Source organism: Theropithecus gelada, chromosome 3 (assembly GCF_003255815.1).
Source record: "Theropithecus gelada isolate Dixy chromosome 3, Tgel_1.0, whole genome shotgun sequence".
Taxonomy (NCBI): Eukaryota; Metazoa; Chordata; class Mammalia; order Primates; family Cercopithecidae; genus Theropithecus; species Theropithecus gelada.
The window spans coordinates 136264010-136285753 of NC_037670.1; the positions used below are offsets into that span (position 1 = coordinate 136264010).

General features: G+C 38.1%; 1 protein-coding gene across 3 annotated transcripts in view; it reads right to left on the reverse strand.

The window, feature by feature from the left end:
- The window catches only part of DOCK4 (dedicator of cytokinesis 4), a 475181-nt gene that overhangs the window by 183949 nt on the left and 269488 nt on the right, over nucleotides 1–21744 (reverse strand). For all 3 annotated transcript variants that reach the window (XM_025379882.1, XM_025379884.1, XM_025379883.1), the window contains exon 13: nucleotides 8497–8622. In XM_025379882.1, coding sequence (XP_025235667.1) covers nucleotides 8497–8622 — 126 coding nt within the window. The remainder of the gene's footprint in view (nucleotides 1–8496; nucleotides 8623–21744) is intronic.

The window sequence follows — 21744 nt, forward strand, 5'->3', positions numbered from 1 at the left end:
GTTTGAAGCCACCCTGTTATAGCACCTATAGGAAACTAATACAATGTGTCTTCCATATCCAAGCTTCTGTCACTTCATGACACCTTCAAGGAGGAGGAAGGAATGGGAGCAGGACTCACAGGTAACTGGAGACTGAAGCAGAGCACAGACAGGGCGAACATATGGATAGGCTGAAAAATTAACTAATATTATATTTCCAGTTTCTCACACAAGATACACTTGAGTAAAACCCATCAGGTTTTCTCTATTTTCTGTCTGTCATTCTCACTTTTGTTTTGCTTTGTTTTTAAAAGAGTACTATGAGATACTGAACTCTTTTGGGAGGTAGCTTTTTATGTTTTGCTTATGACAATTAAGCAAGCAAGGGCACATGATACAGCACCACAATGGGCTCTCCAGACAGTTTTGCACAGAGCCAAGAGCATGGAAAAATGTGGTTCCCTGTTGCCATCCCACTCTGGGACAATGCGTGGAGATCTGGCAGCCCGTTGGGGGAAGTCCTATACTCTTGGGGTGGTGGGGACTGCAAGCTTCATAATTTGAGAGGTACCAGCCCCTCCCTCTGTCTGATCTAGGGCTGGGATATAACTTCAGGGTGACACATTAGAGCCTCAGCTTCCCTCTCTCTTCAGTCACTGTGGCATTCATTGGTTGAAAGACCACCATCTCCTCGCAAATCAGGGTTCAGGCCTAAGCTAAGTGGTGTGGGGGCCCAGTGACTAGGGCTGGAGGGTGGTAAGCTTTGGTTAGGTTTAGGATATATACAGATACATTATATATATCAATGTATATTTTGCTACAGAGTCTCACTCTCTCCTAGGCTGGAGTGCAATGGCATGATCTCAGCTCATTGCAGCCTCAACCTGCTGGGCTCAAGCAATTCTATCGCCTCAGCCTCCTGAGTAGCTGGGACTGCAGGCGCACGCCACCAGGCCTGACTTTGTAAAGACAGGGTTTTGCTATGTTGTCCAGGCTGGTCTTGAACAACTGAGGTCAAGCAATCCATCCTTCGTGGTCTCCCAAAGTGCTGGGATTACAGACATGCACCACCATGCCCAGCCAGATTTAGGACATATTTTTAAGGAAGATCAAATCTTACTAGTGCACATCTACTTCTCCAAAAGAAGGCTTACTGCTGTTTCAATTCTATCTTTTGATGTGTATTTCTCTATCAGTACATAGTAAGGAATATTTATATTGGCCAGGCGCAGTGACTCACGCCTGTAATCCCAGCACTTTGGGAGGCTGAGACGGGTAGATCACGAGGTCAGGAGATCGAGACCACCCTGGCTAACATGGTGAAACCCTATCTCTACTAAAAATATAAAAAATTAGCCAGGCGTGGTGGCAGGCACCGGTAGTCCCAGCAACTAGGGAGGCTGAGGCAGGAGAATGGTGTGAACCCGGAAGGTGGAGCTTGCAGTGAGCCGAGATCGTGCCACTGCACTCCAGCCCAAACGACAGAGTGAGACTCCATCTCAAATTCAGAAAAAAAAAAAAAAGAAATAATGAAATTGCATACTTCTTTTTTTCTCAAAGTGACTTTTATTTATTTTTTATACTTTTGTTTTTATTTTGCTTTAAGTTCTGGGATGCATGTACAAACATGCAGGTTTGATACACAGGTATACATGTGCCATGGTGGTTTGCTGTGCCTACCAACCTGTCATCTAGGTTTTAAGCCCCACATGCATTAGGTATTTGTCCTAATGCTCTCCCTCCCCTTACCCCCCACCCCCCACAGGCCCCAGTGTGTGATGGTCCCCTCCCTGTGTACATGTGTTCTCATTGTCCAACTCCCACTTAGGAGTGAGAACATGTGGTGTTCCTGTGTTAGTTTGCTGAGAATGATGGCTTCCAGCTTTATCCATGTCCCTGCAAAGGACATGAACTCATTCTTCTTTATGGCTGCACAGTATTCCATGGTGTATATGTGCCACATTTCCTTTATCCAGTCTATCATTGATGGGCATTTGAGTTGGTTCCAAGTCTTTGCTATTATAAATAGTGCTGCAATAAACAAATGTGTGCATATATCTTTATAATAGAATGATTTATAATCCTTTGGGTATATACCCAAAGTATAATGGGATTGCTGGGTCAAATGGTATTTCTGGTTCTAGATCCTTGAAGAATCGCCACACTGTGTTCCACAATGGTTGAACTAATTTACACTCCGAACAGTGTAAATGCATTCCTGTTTCTCCACACCCTCACCAGCATCTGTTGTTTCCTGACTTATTAATAATCGCCATTCTAACTGGTGTGAGATGTATCTCATTGTGGTTTTGATTTGCATTTCTCTAATGACCCGTGACAATGAGCTTTTTTTAATATGTTTCTTGGTCGCATAACTGTCTTCTTTTGAGAAGTGTCTGTTCATATCCTTCAAAATTGTTTATTTTCTTAAACATAAGACAAACATCTCTATAACGTTCTTCTTACTCCAGTCTGTAAATCATTATTTAGTCAACTTTGACCAAATAGAAATTTGACTTATTTGAACTATAAAGACACATGCACACATTTGTTTATTGCAGCACTATTTATAATAGCAAAGACTTTGAACCAACCCAAATGCCCATCAATGATAGACTGGATAAAGAAAAAGGAGGATTGGTTTGAATAACACTTATAAAATAAACTTAAATAAATCCTGAGATTACTATTAAAACTAGCCCCCAAATCTCAACTCTATCACTCCAGTGTTTTCACTTAAATCTTTTTAGGGGATGGGCATGGTGGCTCATGCCTGTAATCGCAGCACTTTGGGAAGCTGAGGCAGGAGAATCACTTGAGCCCAGGAGTTCAAGACCAGCCTGGGCAACATAGGGAGATCTCATTTCTCCAAATAATAAAAAATTAGTTGGGTGTGGTGACACACCTGCTGTGGTCCCAGTCATTCAAGAGGCTGAGGCAGGAGGATCACTTGAGCCCAGAAGGCTGAGACTGTAGTGAGCCGTGATTGTACTACTACACTCCAGCCTGGGTAACACAGGGAGACCCTGTTTAAAAAAAAGAAAAAAGAAAAAAAAAAAAAAAAAAAAAAACTTTTTAGGGTTAGGAGCTTCACAGACCTACTAAAAGTGAATGCACTGAAATGTATAAATGATGGGTTCCCTAACAACAAAGAATGACAGTTGAACCAAGTGATATATGGGAACAAGTCTCTAGAAACAGGGTATAGGCATGAAAGCTTAAGTTATGAAATCAAGATGGAGGCAAAGAAAATTGTGTCTGGAAACAATCACAGAGTAAAAAATGGACATTTGGGGTACAGGGAAGACAGTCAGATCTTCCATGACATTCCTGACACATCAGCCAGCTTTGCTCCAGAATGTCTGACGGATAGAAACTTAGACCTTCCTGATACTCAGCAATAGGCCAGGCCCTGTTTGCATAGGGTCTGTTAAGATATTTAGAGCTGGGCTGTCCAAGAGGGTGACTGCTGCCACCCGTGGCAAAGGAGCACTTAAAACGTGACTCGCTAAAAAGAGACATGCTGTACATGTACGATACTCGCCAGCTTTCAAAGACTGAGGTTGAAAACAGAGTGTAAAATAACTCATCAGTAGTTTTTCATATGGATCACCTATTAAAATGATAATATTTTGGATATTTTGGGTTAAATAACATATATGGTTAAAATTAATTTCACCTCTTTTATTCTCATTTTTTTTAAGTGGCTATTAAAAAATTTAAAATTACCTTCATGGCTCAAATGATGTTCCTACTGGAAAGCACTGATTTAAATAATTTGCTGCTCTCCCGCCCAGACCGTGGAACTCCTTCAATCAGAGGTATTTGGCTTGGAGGTGGCAGTGACAGAGTCTCACAGAAAATGTTTTTCCTCAGTTGGAAGTCTGACACCTTAAGAAATAAAGTGCTGTGCGACAGACCCTTAAACAAGGAATAGTCCAGAGGACTTCATGATGACTCAGAAGCACATGGGCAGGTCACCTCCTCACACTAGGAGACCTGTCTGTACAAGAGTGAGACCAGTGGAGAATTGCTGTGCCTATGCTTTTCCCACTTCAAAAAGAGTCTGGCACTGATTACATTGTCTGATTGAAAAGAGTTTTATGTATGTTCTTGTCCTTGTCAGGATCGCAGATAATTCATTCTGCAGAGAGGCAGTGACTGTGTGCATAAACTTGGTCCTGTTGGTATAATCATGTGCCTCACCTGTTTTGACCCCTATCAGAATGCTAAAGATGCAAATTAACTCTGAAGGACACATCTAGACAATGAAAAAAAAATTATGCTTGCAGACTGTCGTCGTAACATTGGCATCAGAAATATTGTTCACATACATTTTCTCATGGAAGATTTCAGCTCAAGTTTTCATTAGAGCCACTGGTGAGAATGAATTGACAAGTCTGAAATTAACAAAGGAAAACAAAACAATGACTGCATGTTTCCCAGTGTAAAAAATTCAACTGAGTTTTAAAGTTGCTTTCAGTTGTTTAAGGAAATACATACATCTCTCCCTTTCCTATTATAGAAGATTAAAAAGCCAGAGGAAGAAAGGGAAAAAACAAAGAGAAGGAAGTGCTTTTAAAAACCCTCTTTTGTACTCCCCTCCACTACAGACACATGTCTGGAAGAACAATTTTCCTGGAGAGTATAGACTTCGCATTACAAGGTGGTACCAGAAAGGGACAGAAGCAAGCCTTATTCCACAGAAAGTTCACGTCCATCATTAAAGCCACACAAAAGCTGCGTGAGCACAGCAGAACCTGGACAATTAATCAGCCAGTGAAATGTCATCTTGATTTATATTTTTCCATTTCTTCATGATACTGCCCAGAGACCAAGCTGAGGAATTCTTCAAGCAGCTGGCTGCATTCTGCTCTAAATTTTTTTTTTTTTTTTAATATTAGATTTGTCCATCAATTTGCTTTCCAGTGGGATGAATTTTTGTTGTTGTTGTTGAAGAGGAAATACCAGCTATTTATAGCAACTGAAGGAAATCATGAATGGTTTTAAGAGCCACAGAATGGCATGCCACCAAGTAAACAGTTCTATAAACAGTCATTTTCGACAACAGTACCATGAGATGCTCAGGCCGACTGGGTTCCTAAGCGAGGTCAGGTCATCTCAGGAAAACTTACAGGATGTTCTCTCAGCCTTCCTTGCATAAAGGAATTTCAGTAGAGCAATCACAAAATGGTGCAATGGGCGATACTGGTCATTTAAAGTCTTTATTCATAGCAATCTCATTATTGGGTCTCATAGCTATGCCAGGTGCCTTGTCAGATACAACTTCCTTTGCTTGCACTTACACGTGGGATTTAAATGGTGGTTTAGAAGACCTCATTTAAAACAAATACTGTCAACAATTTAAGACTATTTTATTTGGTCTTTCTATTGTTTTTCCCTCTTCTTGGTTGTGGAGGGTGGGGTATGGAGCACCAAGAAATACTACTACTTAGTATGCTATTTGTCATCTTCTATCTGTAGACAAAAGGGTAGAAGTTCTTTGTTTCTACAGAAGACCAAACACAAGTGAGGTCCTTTTATAATAAAATTCATGACTTAAAAAATCTCATTTCTTGATTTGTAAAAACAAGAGGATATGTCAAAAAATTTTTAAATGTAAGCCACAGTAACCCATGTAGCTTAGTCCTATTCTGAGGAGGGAGGAAACAGAAGTGGGGGAGGAAGAGAAGAGGGAAAGAAGATGGAGGAGGGAGGAAAGAAGATAAAAAGAAAAAGAAAAAAAGAAAGATTAAGCTCAAGACTGACAGGAAAAGAGAAAGAAAAAAAGAGGTCCAAACACACACAAAGAAATAGATAGGCATAGACAGAACCAAGGGTTTTTGAAGATAACCCCAGCTGGTCATACCTGTGTTCCTAGGGACAGGGTGAAATTTCTAGAACTCTAGTGGTTCATTACTAAACGACAATTAGACTTTTTTATTTTTATTTTTTGGTTTTAAACTTCAAAAGTTTTTAAAAGGCTATTCTCTCATAAAATTGTGACTTTCACAGAATTTTAGAAATTAAAAATTTTTAGAGCATAGAAATTTCCTTTCCTTTTTTTTTTTTTTTTTTTTTCAGATGGAGTTTCACTCTTGTTGCCCAGGCAGAAGTGTAGTGGCAGGATCTTGGCTCACTGCAACCTTCGCCTCTCAGGTTCAAGTGATTCTCCTGCCTCAGCCTCCTGAGCAGCTGGAATTATAGTCACACGCCAACATGCCCAGCTAATTTTTGGTATTTTTAGTACAGACAGGGTTTCACCATGTTGGCCAGACTGGTCTTGAACTCCTGACCTCAGGTGATCTACCCACCTCAGCCTCCCAAAGTGTTGGGGTTACAGACATGAGCCACCGCGTCAGGCCAGAAATTTCCTTGTAACATTGGAGGTAGGCCAGGCACTGTGGCTCAAGCCTATCATCCAAGCATTTTGGGAGGCCAAAGCAGGAGGATAACTTGAGCCCACAGATTGGAGACCAGCCTAGGCAATATAGGGAGATCCCATCTTTACACATTTTTTTTTTCTTAATTAGCCAAGTGTGGTGGTATGTGCTTGGAGTCCTAGCTACTCAGGAGGTTGAAGTGGGAGGATCACTTGGGCCCAGGAGTTTGAGACTGCAGTGAGCAATGACTGTGCCACTGCACACCAACCGGGACAACAGAGTGAGACCCCATCTCTAAAAAAGAAAACATAAACAAGCAAACAAAGAAACATCAGAGGTACAGCCATGTTGGCTATGACACATAGTCTTTCACTATTAAAGCAGGTACTTGCTATTAGTACAGTGGAGAAAAGACTGAGGGGATGTGGGCCTAGAATCATTAGCATTGAAGACCCTGCTCAAGTGTTACCTCCCCAGGAAATTTTAACAAGACTCCTTCAATAAGATTCTATACCTCCTCTGTGCTCTCCAGGCCGCATTCTCCAACTCCTTTCCAGTTACAGTATGTCTCTGCCTGTGGACTGTAATGAACAGGCAGAGCATGAACAAGTCTTACTCTCACCATCTCTACTGCTAACACCTTGCTCCAGGACAGGATCACCACTCACCTGGATTAGCTCAAACAGCCTCCAAACCCGTCTCCCTGTTTCTCTGCTGCCCTCCCACATTCCCTCCAGGTACAATCTCTATACAGCAACCAGTGATCCTGTGGCAATGTAAAGCAGTGTCACACCTCTGTTCCAAACCCTCTAGCTGTTTCCTTCCTCGTTCTGAATAAGAGCCAAAGTTCTGACTGTGACCTACAAGGTCCACACGACTTTCCTCTTCGAATCTCTACTCCCATCCCCAGTACTGTATTTTGACCAAGTTGGCCTTCTTGCAGTTCCTCAAACAAGCCACACCTCTTATCTGCATGGCTTCCTCATGTCTTTTAGGTCTCTACTCTACTACCTTCTCACCTAAATTTCTTACCTAACTCAAATCTCCATCTCTCCACCCACTACCATCTAAGACATTCCCTAGCCCTTTACCTACACTGGTTTTCACCTTAGCATTCGTCATCTTTGAACACACATGTTTTACTTACATATTTATTATAATTTTCCTTATTACAAAGTAACTGCTATGAGTTTTTTCTGTTGTGTTCAGTATTATAGCCCCAGTATCTGGAAGAATGCCTTTGTACATAGAAAGTGTTAAATATTTATTTGTAGAATGAATGAACTCACATTTTAACATTTGGCTCCTGGCACAAAGTTTTGATTGATGTTCAGTCAATGCCTGCTGACTGACTAAATCAATTTTTGCTAAATATATATCCTTCCTCATCAGCAAATGTACTATTCTTATCCAATTCATAAGTTATAGATTAACACATTCAGAAAACCCTAAATTTCCATAAGCATGTAAAGGGATGTGCTTTTAAAAATTTATTTTCGTGGAGAGATTAGGACTGACCCACTCCCAAATGCATCAGTTTCAATGAATTTGGCATTCATTTCACACTGTAAATCTCCTTAACCCACATCTTTTCTGCTTTTGGGGAATTCTGGGGGCACTAATATAGAGCTAAATCATACACACAAATAGATCTGGAAAAGGTATAGAAGTACATATAATACTTGCATATGGCTGCTTATTTACATATGGCTAACTAGTGTTCAATAAGTTTTTATCAAAACTGTGGATATCCTCTAAGCATCTTCACCAACGTTTTCCATCAAGGAGTAAAATATTTTCTGGACAGTATCTCCGTTTTCCTTCTTCTCCTGGTCATAATGAAATGTAGCCATGGCCCCCACAAGTTAACCACTTTAGAATAATCAGAATGTAAAGATATTTTTGAGCTTCAAATCACTGACCAGAAAATTTATATAAAGGGAAAAATTTTAAAATTAAATTGAGAAGGATATTTCAGAAAAAAATGTGCTTACTTACAGTCACATACCTCATTTCATTCTTCAGCATGGCCCATGTGAATGCTTCAAAGCTGGCAATTTGAAAAATTTCTCAAACGTCAAAAACAGATAGTATACCCATATTTCATCATGTTGGTATGTCCCAAGTCACCTACCAGGCATAATAATATTTGAAAATCCCAGCTTCCTCGTTATGGATACTCCATGAGAAAATACTGATGAATATTCTCTTCTGATTTGTTCAATGTCTCCGTGCAATAGCTGTAAGGAAACTGCTAAACCTAAAACAAATGAGAGATACCCAAGTTAAAACCAGAATAGAAATAAAGAGAAACTGATGTATTGCAACAAGCCCAAATTTAGAGTATCATGGTTTTAAACTAAGGGTTAATATTCTGACAAAATCAACAGAATCTATATGAATCATATCTGAATAACACTTTTCCAACTTCAACATCTGAGTTTCCCATTCATAAGGAGGTTCAGAGCAAGTGGAGAAAATGAGCAGAACTCTAAAAGGCAAGCTGGCTTCCAAAGCCCAAATCTCTCCTCCAACCCCAGTTTGGTGGAGCATGTTCCTGTACCAACACTCATTCCAGCAACAGATGAAGGTCACCTGGCCCTAAAAAATACTGACATAAAAATTGGAGGATTAAAAAAAAAAACAAAACTCTATAAGGTCTATGAATAGTTGCTTATCAAATATCAAAAGCATAAACATAAATCTGAAAACATATTAATTTAAGGATTTTAAGAATACTGATAGAGATTTTCTTCAAACAGAAGTAATAAAGCTGATTATAATGAAACTAGGATTATATTAATAATATATACAGTAGAAACTTAGGATGACATGATTTTCTAGTGAGGAGAATTTAGCAGGATACAGGACACTTTGACAAACAAAGAGAATTTAGTCAGTAAAGTAGAAAAAATTATTATTTTTACCACAATTATAGTGACATTACCATAGCGGGATATACAGAAGATGCAAAACACTTTTCATCATATATTATTTTCTCAATTTCCAGGCAAGAAGTACAAAAAAATTAATGTCGTATCATTGTGAATATGTCTGTATGCATATTCCAAAGATAGCGCTTCTCTTTCAGCTTTTTCCTTCCTTCTTCATTTATCTTCCTATGTTTTAATTTTTTAAGATAGCCAAATTATTATATTTTTTACTTTTTTATTTCCATGGGCTATTGAGGAACAGATGGTATTTAGTTACATGAGTAAGTTCTCTAGTGGTGGTTTGTGAGATTTTGGTGCACCCATCATCTGAGTAGTATACTCTGAACCCAATTTGTAGTCTTTTATCCCTCACCCCCCTCCCACCCTTTCCCCCATGTTTTGTTTTGTTTTGGTTTTGGTTTTTTGGAGACAGAATCACGCTCTGTCACCAGGCTGAAGTACGGTGGCGTGATCTCAGCTCACTGCAACCTCCACCTCCCGGGTTCAAGCGGTTCTCCTGCCTCAGCCCACTGAGTAGCTGGGACTACAGGCACACACCACCACGCCCAACTAATTTTGGCGTTTTTAGTAGAGAAGGGGTTTCACCATGTTGACCAGGATGGTCTCGAACTCTTGACCTTGTGATCTGCCCTCCTCGTCCTCCCAAAGTGCTGGGATTATAGGTGTGAGCCACTGCACCTGGCCTATATGTTTAAAAATAAGGAGGACAAAAATATCTCCCATCTATATTTACTACATTAGTGATAGAAAATGAAACCAGTAAAAGTTGACTTATTTTTAAAAACATTCAGTCATCATTAACCTGAAGTCAATTTAAAGATGAATTTGCTGGCTGGGTGCAGTGCCAGTTTATTTGTCATATGTCTAGAGGAAGATCTTCCCTTTTACTCTCTTTCAATAATAGAGCAAACAAACAATAACAATGAAAGTAGTGTTTTTTCTTTTTTGGTTGGTTTGCTTGTTTTTCAATAGAGTGGTTAAAATATCAGGAAAATTTATAAACAAAAAATAAAAAAAGAAGGAAAGAAAAAAGAAAAAGGCTTTAGGCTCAGAGAGAAACTGGAGCCTCTCCTGAGGCCCAAATCGGAGCTAAAAAGGAGGACAGGGACATGACGACATGATCGTGTCCTCATACTTTCCAGTTTGTGCACCAACAGAATGTCTCCAAGAGCTGTAAGTCTGGCACATCCTCAGAACTTCAAATCTGCATCCCAGTTAAACCTAACAATCCCTTATCTCCCTCTCCAGCTCCATCCCATTCACTCTGAGTTAGGTGACTGATAACAATAAAATGGAGAGCGTCTGTCTTTCCATGGCCAGGGAAATGAAGAAGGGGAGAATAAGCCATCTGGATGATTTGACGGAGACAACTATCATCAGAGAAGCTTTTGGGCACTTTATGTGATACTACTGGAACCGTTTAAAACCTAGAGGCAGAAGAATGAAGACAAACGAACATGTGTTATGATCCATCTGTCCCAGCAGCTATTTCTTCCTGACTCACACTCTACCCCCACCTAATCATGGGTGTCTCTGTTCTTCTCCCACTTCTGTCCTTTTGCCTTCAAAATACTCACCCACATCATTGCCATCATCATTAGCATCACCAGGATCTGGTATTTGTAGAATATCAGTGTTTGCCAGACCCAGTACATAACAACAGTTCTTCCTGCTGGGGAAACACTGTTCAAATCCTGATGTACTATATGAGCAACGCTTTCCAGTACAGAATAAGATGAATTTAACAAAATTCTTAAGATCCTGTAATTTTTTCAAGTGAAGATCATTTTACTGGGGCTTCTCAGTGAAAGATCTGATCAGAGACACTAGCAACACTATGTGGTACACATAAAGGAAGAAAAGGACTCAAGAGTAATGAAAAAAACAAAGAGATTATGCTATTCACAATAGAAGTTGGAGAGAGGAAAACTGACCAAGATTCTTGTTTTGCCCTATAGAAGCCAGCAGCGACTTTAAAAATAAATAAATAAATAAATAAGTTGAATACTATACTTTACAGAGCATAAGACAAGCAGAAAAGAAAATCATTGGGTCAGAGAGAAGGTGAATCCTTACGAAAATTAAAGAAGACAGGAAAAGGAGAAAAAAATGTTTTGGAAAAGACATAGACAGAGGGAGAGTAATAACAAACAGAAATATATCAGTGTTCTGTAGAGAGCAAGGGCCACAGAGGGAAGAGAGTGCAAAAAGACAGAGAGGACCCATTTAATGGAGACAGTCGACAGAGAGGAGTCAGTCAGTGGAGAAGGGAAGGGAATGGGAAAATGACAGGACAATAGACAAAACAGTGTGGGGAAAAGGAAAAGCAGGCATTTCAGACTTGGATGCATACTAAAAGTTTGAAAGATATGGTAGTTTTCAACCTGAAGGTTTAGAGCAATATAGATCAAAGCCCTCAGTGTAATTATGCCATTTGACTAGCCAAGTGATGATAATGGGGGTTGTGGGGGAGGGCAGTTACTGCCATTCGGAGGTTCCCTAATTTCTCCAGAATGAAGAATTCACAGACATCAAGAATTACAAAGGTTAAGAGGACACAGCGTTTGACCACAATGTATCTGGCTCTGCCCAAATCATCAACTCTTTCCACAAAGAAACCACAACATATGACTAAGAAACATCAAAGAGTAGGAACACAAAGAAAAAACATGATTCTGAGAGTGAGTCCACAGGGACCAGCCCACAAAGAGCCATTGCAATTCCATTTATTTTCCAATCAAGGAAACTCCAGATTCTATTTTTACTGTGGTCCTTAATTATCATGACCACAACCAAGAAGCTGGATAAATGAGCCGCCAGAACAGTAAGAAATAACATAATGAAGACTAAGAAACTACTCATCACTACAAAGGAGAGACACAGCAAATATTTACACATTCCTTCTAAAAACGTTGAACTCATAGAAGCAGAGAGTGGAATGATGGTTGCCAGGGATTGGAGAGGGTGGGGGATGTGGGGGTTGGGGAGAGTAAACCAGGAGATTTTGGTCACAGGAGACAAAGTTTCAGTTGGACAAGATGAAGACATTCTAGAGAGCTATTGTATGGCATGGTGACATGGTTAATAATAATAGACTGTATACATAAAAATTGCTGAGTGGATTTTAAAACATTTTAAAATGAGGGTGAGGGTGATACGCTAATTAGCTTGATTTAATCATTTAACAGTGTATACATATATGAAAACATCACATTGTATGCCATAAATATGTACAATTTTTAATTGTCAATTATATTTTATTAAAGCTGGGGCAAAAAAGACAAATACTTACACATTCCAATTACCTGAGGATTAGCCCTGTCTTTTCCGGGTTATGACATAAGGCATTGTTTGGAGAAAGGTATTTTTCTTTCCATTTTCTTTCTTGTCATCCTACTTCACTGTCCTGGCCTTATCTGCTATCTCTGGGGTTGGGGCAACTTCTTAAATTTTATCTGTACATTTTACCTTATTCCTGCCACAGTTCAAAATGCACACTCTGAGCAGCAGTAACTTATGGCTTGAGAGGAGGGTGGAAAGTGGGATTTAAGGATGTATATAATAGTGTTCCTACTCCCAAGGAACTGATAATCTAACAATGAAAATAAGAAACATATACAGAGAGAGAGAGAATATAAAACAGAATGGATTATGGGTATGATAGGAATATTAAACTAAGAAAAAATTATCATGGAAAGAATTGGAAAGTTTAGGGAATTTTTTATCGGAATTTATGACAACCTGTAAAATTAGATTGAATCTGAATTTCATAAAATTTTAATTTCATAAAATTTCATACAATTTAATTTCATAAAATTTAACCTAATTTTGTTTATATAAATAGTATTTTAAGTCACTTTTTATAGCCCTTAATATAAGTGCCCAAAACGAAATTGCTATGGGAGAAATGTCCCCCTTCTTGGAAGAAACATAATCATTAAAGTGAACTTTCACATCAGCCTAGATGTTCAAGCCCAATGATAAATACTTAACATTTAATTTTAAACAAAAGGCATAGTCGTTACTCTGGAGTCTGCCACAAAACAACATATGATTCATGGTTAAGTTCAGCTTACAGAGTAGTAGTAGACGAAAGAAAGGCTTGGTATCTTTTAAGCCAAATGTGGCTGATTGCTTGGAAGCTCTAATTTCATGAGAATCGAAACTCATTTATTCTGCAAGTTGGCTCCTTTTAAATTCATGAAATTCTGCAATTTTACATTAAAAATGGGAAGCATAGCATGATTTTTAAGTAGCAGCTGAAATTTTAGAACACATGAGCCATTTTGCCACTAATAAACCAAATAACATGTAGCTATGAATGTACAGCAATGCAAAAATGGAAAACCGTGATAAATATATTTGATAAATACATGTTGTTATTAAGTGTGCAGTTTAAGAATTATATCATATGGTTGCAAGTGCCTGTCTCAATCTTAACCTCTGTGTGCTTTGGTTTCCACATCTGTAAAGTAAAGATAATGATACCAATTCCATAAAATAGGTAATGTTTAGCACAAACGAAGCGCTCAAAAATGTCAGCTGCTACTGCTACAACTGCCACTGCCACTATCATTATGTCTACCATTGTTTCTGTTCTCATTCCTCCCTACCATGAGTATCAACAAATTAGATTTCATCAAAAAATGGTCAAAGTCCCCTTAGTGTCATATACAAATAAAATATTCCTTTTAATAGTTGTGCCCACTTACCACCAGATAAATTCAAATATTGTAATTAAGTTCTATAAAGGTTTCAAAGGCAAATATGTCTGTGTATTGTTAGAGAACAATCCTCTAACATGGGAGACCTGACAAAGACATAACTGAGAAATACAAATAGACGATACGTACAATTAGACGTATGTGAAGGTGGTGAAATTCCTAATGACATGGGGATTACGGTGTTGTCCTCAGATACTAATAAGTCAATGCTCTGAACAAGTGACAAATTCTGTAATATTCTTTAGAAGATACTTAGTATGTAATTTAGTCAGGAGGAGAGGTTACGCTGCTATCTTATTTTGTTTTTCAAATACGATTTTTATTTGCTTTTTTCCCCCTTCTTTTTCATTTCTACCCTCTAAATGGATTGAGTTTTCTTATTCCCTTATTCATGGCTCTATAGTTCTGGAAATTATACATACTATTTCTATTCTTTAAACGTTTAACATAAGTAATTGACTTAAAGACTAAATTTAATCAATAGCTCTACTCTCTTCTGGAACAAATCCGGGAACTTCGATCTTTTAAACTCTGATGATGATATGTTTTTAAATTGTTGCTGTTTGCAGTCAATGCTTAACTAGATTTATCCTGACATTTACTGTTCTATTTGTACACACTTGCTTCTTACATTTCTTTCCTTCTGGGTTCAGTTCTTTTTTTTTTTTTTGAGATGGAGTCTCATTCTGTCTCCCAGGCTGGAGCGCAGTGGCGCGATCTTGGCTCACTGCAATTTCTGCCACCCAGGTTCAAGCAATTCTCCTGCCTCAGCTTCCCAAGTAGCTGGGACTACAGGCACGCGCCACCACACCCGGCTAATTTTTATATTTTCAGTAGAGACGAGGTTTCACCATGTTAGCCAGGATGGTCTCGATCTCCTGACCTCGTGATCCACCCGCCTCAGCCTCCCAAAGTGCTGGGATTACAGGCGTGATCCACTGCGCCCGGCCTGAGTTCAGTTCTTTACTCCTGATGATGAACTCTGACTAGTTGTTTCAGTGGATGTGAATGTAAAATCTCCAAGTCTTTAACTGAAATTTTATTTTACTCCCCCTTTTAAATATGGCAGGCTTTTTGTTCTGTGGGGCTCTGCATCTATGGATTCAACCATCTGGGTGTCAAAAATATTTGGAAAAATCAAATCAATAAAAAATAACAATATAACAACAGTAACCACAAAAAACATACAGTATAACAATCATTTAGATACCATTTACATTGTATTAGGTATTATACATAAGCTAGAGATAATTTAAAGTATATGAGAGGATGTGCATAGGATATATGTAAATAGTATACGCCATTTTATGTAAGGGACTTCAGCATTTGCAAATTTTGGTATCCTCAGAGATCCTGGAACCAGTTTCCCATGGATGCCAAGCAATGACTGTAACAGTTCGGCAAGTAAAGAATTCAAAGTTGGCCACTTGCTCCCAGCAGTTTTAACATATTATCCCATAATATTCTGACCTCTGTAACTGCTGCTAAGACTATTATTTCTTTTTAGGTAATCAGTATTTTCTCTCTGGTTTCTGATTTTGTCTTTGGTGTTCTGCAGTTTCACCATAATTTATCTAGATATGACTTTAATTTTATTTATCCTGCTTATAACTTTTGCTTCTTTTATCTGGGTATTTTATCCTCTGCAAAAGTTACTTAATTTATCTAGATATAACTTTAATTTTATTTATCCTACTTATAACATTTTCTTCCTTCATCTGCACCTTTAAGCTCTACAAATTCTCAACCTTTTCAAATATTGCAGCTTATCCACGTACTTTATTTGTTCCTTCTGGAATTCCTCCTAGATGTATGCTGGTCTTTTCATTCAATCCTTTACTGCTCTTAAATGTTTATTCAGGTTATTCCATTGCATTTACCCCTTGGGTAGCATTCAGGCTAATATTTTAAGTTATAACTTTACTAATTCATTTTTCAACTATGCTTGTTTGCTATTTAAGTAGTCCACTGAGTTCTTATTTTAATAACATTTTTAAAAAGAATTTTACAAGTTCTATTTACTTCTCTTTAACCACTAGAATTTACACACAAAGAAGGCAAAGATTTTTCATTGTCAAAAACCGTATACCAGTGCCTTGAGTAATGCTGGAATATACATACTCAATATTCTTTTGATGTACGGGTTTAAAAATCTCATTTCATTTTTTTCATGATGTTTTCTTTTTCATTAGGAATCTCTTTTGCTACCTCTTTTCCTGATAGTTTATTATCTAAAATTTCAAAAGATCATGATTCTCATTTGTTGCATTTGCTTACTCTGCCTCATTGATTGCTAATTGTTATCATTTTATCACAATTCATCTTTAGTGGGTGTTGTTTTTTTCACAGGGATTCCATGCATCACAGGTGTGGAAGTGACGATATGGAGTAGGTTACACATTTACTTTTTTTAGGCTATGGAACTGGGACCAGAAGAAATGTGAAATGCTAGTAGCCTACCCTCTCCTGGTGAGATACCATATACCTTGCCTGGAAGGTGAAGGGAGAGGGAATCTCATCTTCTTGGCTACATGTGTATGGAGTGGAATTTTCATCACGCTGAGCTGGTGCAGGCAGGAAGGAGAAAATGAGATGTGACATAAGTTTCACCAACTCTCTTGATTCTTATCAGGAGTTGGTAGTTACTCTTTATTTGTTGTCTACACTTAGGAAGATTTCTAGACATCAGTACTGTTTTAAAATACGATTTTTGACCAGGCACATTGGCTCATACCTATAATCCTTTGGGAGGACAAGGTGGGAGGATTGCTTAAGGCCAGTTCAAGACCAACCTGGCCAATATAGTGAGTCCCCATTTCATTTTTAAAAACAAATAAATAAGAAAAATAATTTAATTTAAAATCTAAAAGAAAATATGATTTTCATCAATAATGGTTGTTCTATTGGAACAGGATGGTGCAGCTCTTCACACTGCCATTCTGTAGTGAACTCTCAAAACACTGTTTCGTGACAGTACTTGCATACTTTGTATGTGTTTGGGAGGTGGGGGCTAAGAGCAAAACACAATTGGTGGAATTTCTAAACTTGTACTACAAAATTACTAACAGCATGAGGTATTAGCAAAACTTCCTAAAGATGATATCGCTAGATTCTCTCAAAAATCACTTTCAGTAAAACCTGTTCATTTTTGAAATACCTAGGGCCTCAATATTATCAAAGCACAAATTTTTACAACTATTCCTTCCTATGTGCTTAATTTACAAAATTAATCATCTAAGCTTTGCTTTATGCATTAGAATGTCATGTGTTATATCTATAAGATAAGATAATTGAATTTTTAAGTAAATACATTAGAAGCTATATATCCTATTTGGAGTTCAACTCAAAGCCAGTGAAAACTTTTCAGAGGCACATCCTAGCTACACCAAGCAGTAAAATTCTGACTGATTGGCCGGGCGTGGTGGCTCACGCCTGTAATCCCAGCACTTTGGGAGGCTGAGGCGGGCGAATCACAAGGTCAGGAGATCGAGACCACGGTGAAACCCTGTCTCTACTAAAAATACAAAAAATGAGCCGGGCGAGGTGGCAGGCGCCTGTAGTCCCAGCTACTCGGGAGGCTGGGGCAGGAGAATGGCGTGAACCCGGGAGGCGGAGCTTGCAGTGAGCCAGGATCGCGCCACTGCACTCTAGCTTGGGCGACAAAGCAAGACTCCGTCTCAAAAAAAAAAAAAAAAAAAAAAATTCTGACTGATTAAGATGAGGCATTTACACTGGGAGGTCAGAGACAGGCTCTGAGAGTCTCCAAAGCAGAGGAAAGAGAGAAAGTCAAATTTCTAGAAAGTGTGAGGTATCAAGTGAGACAATACTACTGGATAATGAGTTATTGTCCAGAGACAATACTACTGGATATTCTGGAACAAAAGCCAGAATATTAGGAAGAGACTGGTGTGTACAAATGAGCCAGGTTAGATGGAGAAATCAAGATGCAGATGGGAAAATGGGAGCTGTGAACACTACCAGAGGTCTGCTTAACAATGTGTTAATTACATGATGAAAGGGGCCTAGCTTCTACTTAAAGCCTCTACCCAGTAGGACCAAAGTACCCAAATTACAGCTGTCCTTTAACACTGTCATCTTGCAGCACTAGATACTTATGCTATTAATGTTGCTACTGCTTAAATTTGGGATGTATCTCCTCTTTTAGATACAATTTCAAAGCCAATTTAAAATGAAAAGAAAGAAAAAAGAGGGCCGGGCACAGTGGCTCATGCCTGTAATCCCAGGACTTTGGGAGGCCGAGGTGGGCAGATCTTGAGGTCAGGAGATTGAGACTATCCTGGCCAATATGGTAAAACCCCATCTCTACTAAAATACAAAAAACAATAATAATAATAATAAATTAGCCGGGCATGGTGGCGTGCACCTGTAGTCCCAGCTATTCAGGAGGCTGAGGCAGAGGAATCACTTGAACCCGGGAGGCAGAGGTTGCAGTGAGCCGGGATTGCGCCACTGCACTCCAGCCTGGTGACAGAGTGAGACTCCGTCAAAAAAAAAAAAAAAAAAAAGAGAGAGAAAGAAGGAAGGAAGGAAGGAAGGAAGAAGGAAGGAAGGAAAGAAAACACTTTTTATTTCGTAATAGTCATACCTTGGTTTCTGAGTTTTAGCCAGTATTGTTCAATTTGTGAATACGCTTATTGTTGACTGCTTCTTTAAACTAAGTTAACTCTTAAAGAATATAATTTTGACATCACTCAAGATAACTCAAAGGGTCTGACCATAGGCTCACCGTCTGAAGATCATCTTCCTGAGATCTTTGAAGTGGGTAACACTATCCCTTGGGATGACTACCTTCTAACATGTAAAAAGTATGATAAGCATGAACAAATAATCTTCTGATTATAACTGCTGGTTCGCAGATCTGCTAGTTCTAAATTTCAAAGTTTTGGAAAAGGCTTTTATGTTTTCTCTAAATAAGTGATTAGCTCATGGCTAAGAGTTATAGAGAACATAAGATCGAAGCAATACATAATGTCACAGAATGTCAAATGAAAGGGCATTAAAGACATGTGAAATTACTTACTTTAATTGAGTCTTAACCACAAAATAAATTTGCTGACCAGCAATGAAAGCTGGAGAGGGGCTTGTCCACATTTGGCAGGAGTGATGAGACCATTCAAAGGGATTTCAACATTTCCTTTTTAACTAAGGAGAATTTGTCACTTTAAAGTTTCCATTCTTTTTTTTTTTTTTTTTTTTTTTGAGACAGAGTCTCGCTCTGTCGCCCAGGCTGGAGTGCAGTGGTGCGATCTCGGCTCACTGCAAGCTCCGCCTCCCGGGTTTACGCCATTCTCCTGCTTATTCTGATTTAGTGTATCAACATTCCAAAAGTATATACTGAGGATTATGTCTAGCTTTTTAAACAGGCTTTGTTTGTTTTTACTGTAACTATTATTACCTATTTGTATTTTATTTCCACAATACCAATACAAAGGAATCCATGGGCTGAAAACCATTTCAAAAATGTATATAGAGCATAGTGATGGGGTTCAGGACACATTACCCTAAAACATGGTACCTTGGCATACTATTTTGAGAGATACCATGTGCAGGAAGGTCTCTGGGACCTTCCCTGCCATTCTCCCCCGAGCAGGTCATAAGAGGTGCCCTCCCTATATTGGATGAAAAGTACATCCTTATCTCTGAAAACAAAGTGTTGCAGAGAAGAATCTGAATAAACAGGCTTTCCTAAGTTTCTCCCAGTTTATTGCCATTAGATAGTATCTTTTTGTCTCCCTCATATTTCTCTACAACTCCCTGTTCTTCATCAGACCTACTATTAAAAAAACTAAGATTAAACTGTTTCTTCAGGTGTTCATTTCCTAATGAAGGCTCTCATGTCACATAGAACTTAAACAAATGTGTATACTTTTCTTTTGTTATTCTGTCTTTTGTTGTGCAGGCTTAATCCATGAACCTAGGATACACGAGGAAATATTTTTCCTCCTCTACAATAGTATCTATGATTGTAGTTTAATATCTGATTATTTTAATTTATTGAAATACTTCCATATTTTTCCTATGCAGCAAATCTTGCAAACAGTATTGTTAGCAATTTTACCTAAATTAGCCATACATAGCTCATTTAGAAAATGAAATTAAGCTCTAATCACTACTTCCATTAACATCATTTGGATTTAGTTTTTTTTTTTTAATACTGGATGAACTTTAAAAAATATCTTACAGTGTAATGCAGTAACATATTTTAAACTATATTTTTTCTTTGCTGTCATTAGCATGATTTAGATCGACGGAAACAAGAGATATGACAACTGCATGCAAAATAGCCTGGATTTCCTTTCTTTCTCTTTTTTTTTTTTTTTTTAATTTTTAGATGGAGTCTTGCTCTGTCAGCCAGGCTGGAGCACAGTGGCATGATTGTGGCTCACTGTAACCTCTGTTTCCCAGGTTCAAGGGATTCTCCTGCCTCAGTCTCCCAAGTAGCTGGGATTACAGGCACATGCCACCACACCCAGCTAATTTTTGTATTTTTAGTAGAGATGGGTTTTCACCAGGTTGGTCAGGCTGGTCTGGAACTCCTGACCTCAAGTGATCCATGGACCTTGGCCTCCCAAAGTACTGGGATTACAGGTGGGAGTCACCAAACCTGGCTAGGATTTTCTTTTGTTATAAAAGACATGGAGAAAATTATCAAAATCTGAATAAGGTTTGCAGATTAGATAATAGTATTACATCAATGTTAACATTCTGATTTAGATAATTGTACTGTGGTTCTGTTGCTATGTTCTGAAGTAAGCATGGGTAGAGAGGCATCATGTCTTCAATTTGTTCTCAGGCAGTTCAGGAAAAGAAATGTATATATATATGATATGTATAGATGTGTATATGTGTACATATGTACATATGTCTGTATACATGCATATATACATGTATATGTACATATATACACACACAAACATATACAATCAAGGCTCTGATATAATCCTTAAGAATTATATCAAATTCATTAATGTTGAGTTATATGACTATATGCACACACATATATATATAAACGGAGGGAGATTATGCAAATGAAATGTAGTAAAATTTTAACCTTTGGGAAATTATGAATTCTTTGTACTATTTTTCTATAAATAAAATTAGTTGAAAAAAAAACTTTAAAGAGAGATCATGGTAAAATAATTAGTAAATTCCAAAAGTCAGCAAAAAGGTCACATATTAAATGTCTAACCAATAGGTGGTGCCAATAAGTACTACTTTTGTTTTAATGATACTAGAAAGCAAATTCAATGTTCAAAAATCAGGTGCACTGATCAAATTCTTACGAATTATACCAACTTGGTAACACTGAATAAAATGACTACATTGGTAAGTGTGGACCCAAAAATGCAACCTAACACTCTCAAAAAGCCTCCTTTCACCTCAGCCAAATAAAGAACACCATATATTTCCTGAATAGAGTTAAACTGCTCTCGCTATATATTGTGGTCTCCTTATCTAGGTAATTCCTTTCAACTTTCTGTGGGGGTTAAAAAGTATAGCTGGCAGGAATACAACCATGTACACTCATCTAAGATAAAATAAAGACTCTAGAAACTTACCTGAATAGCAAATAGGATTTCTTCTAATTGTAAGCTATATGTGCAAACTATAGAAAATATTTCAAAAATACATAGATAATATGAAAAGACTTTGAAGTTTCTCTTAGGACATACTGAACCATTG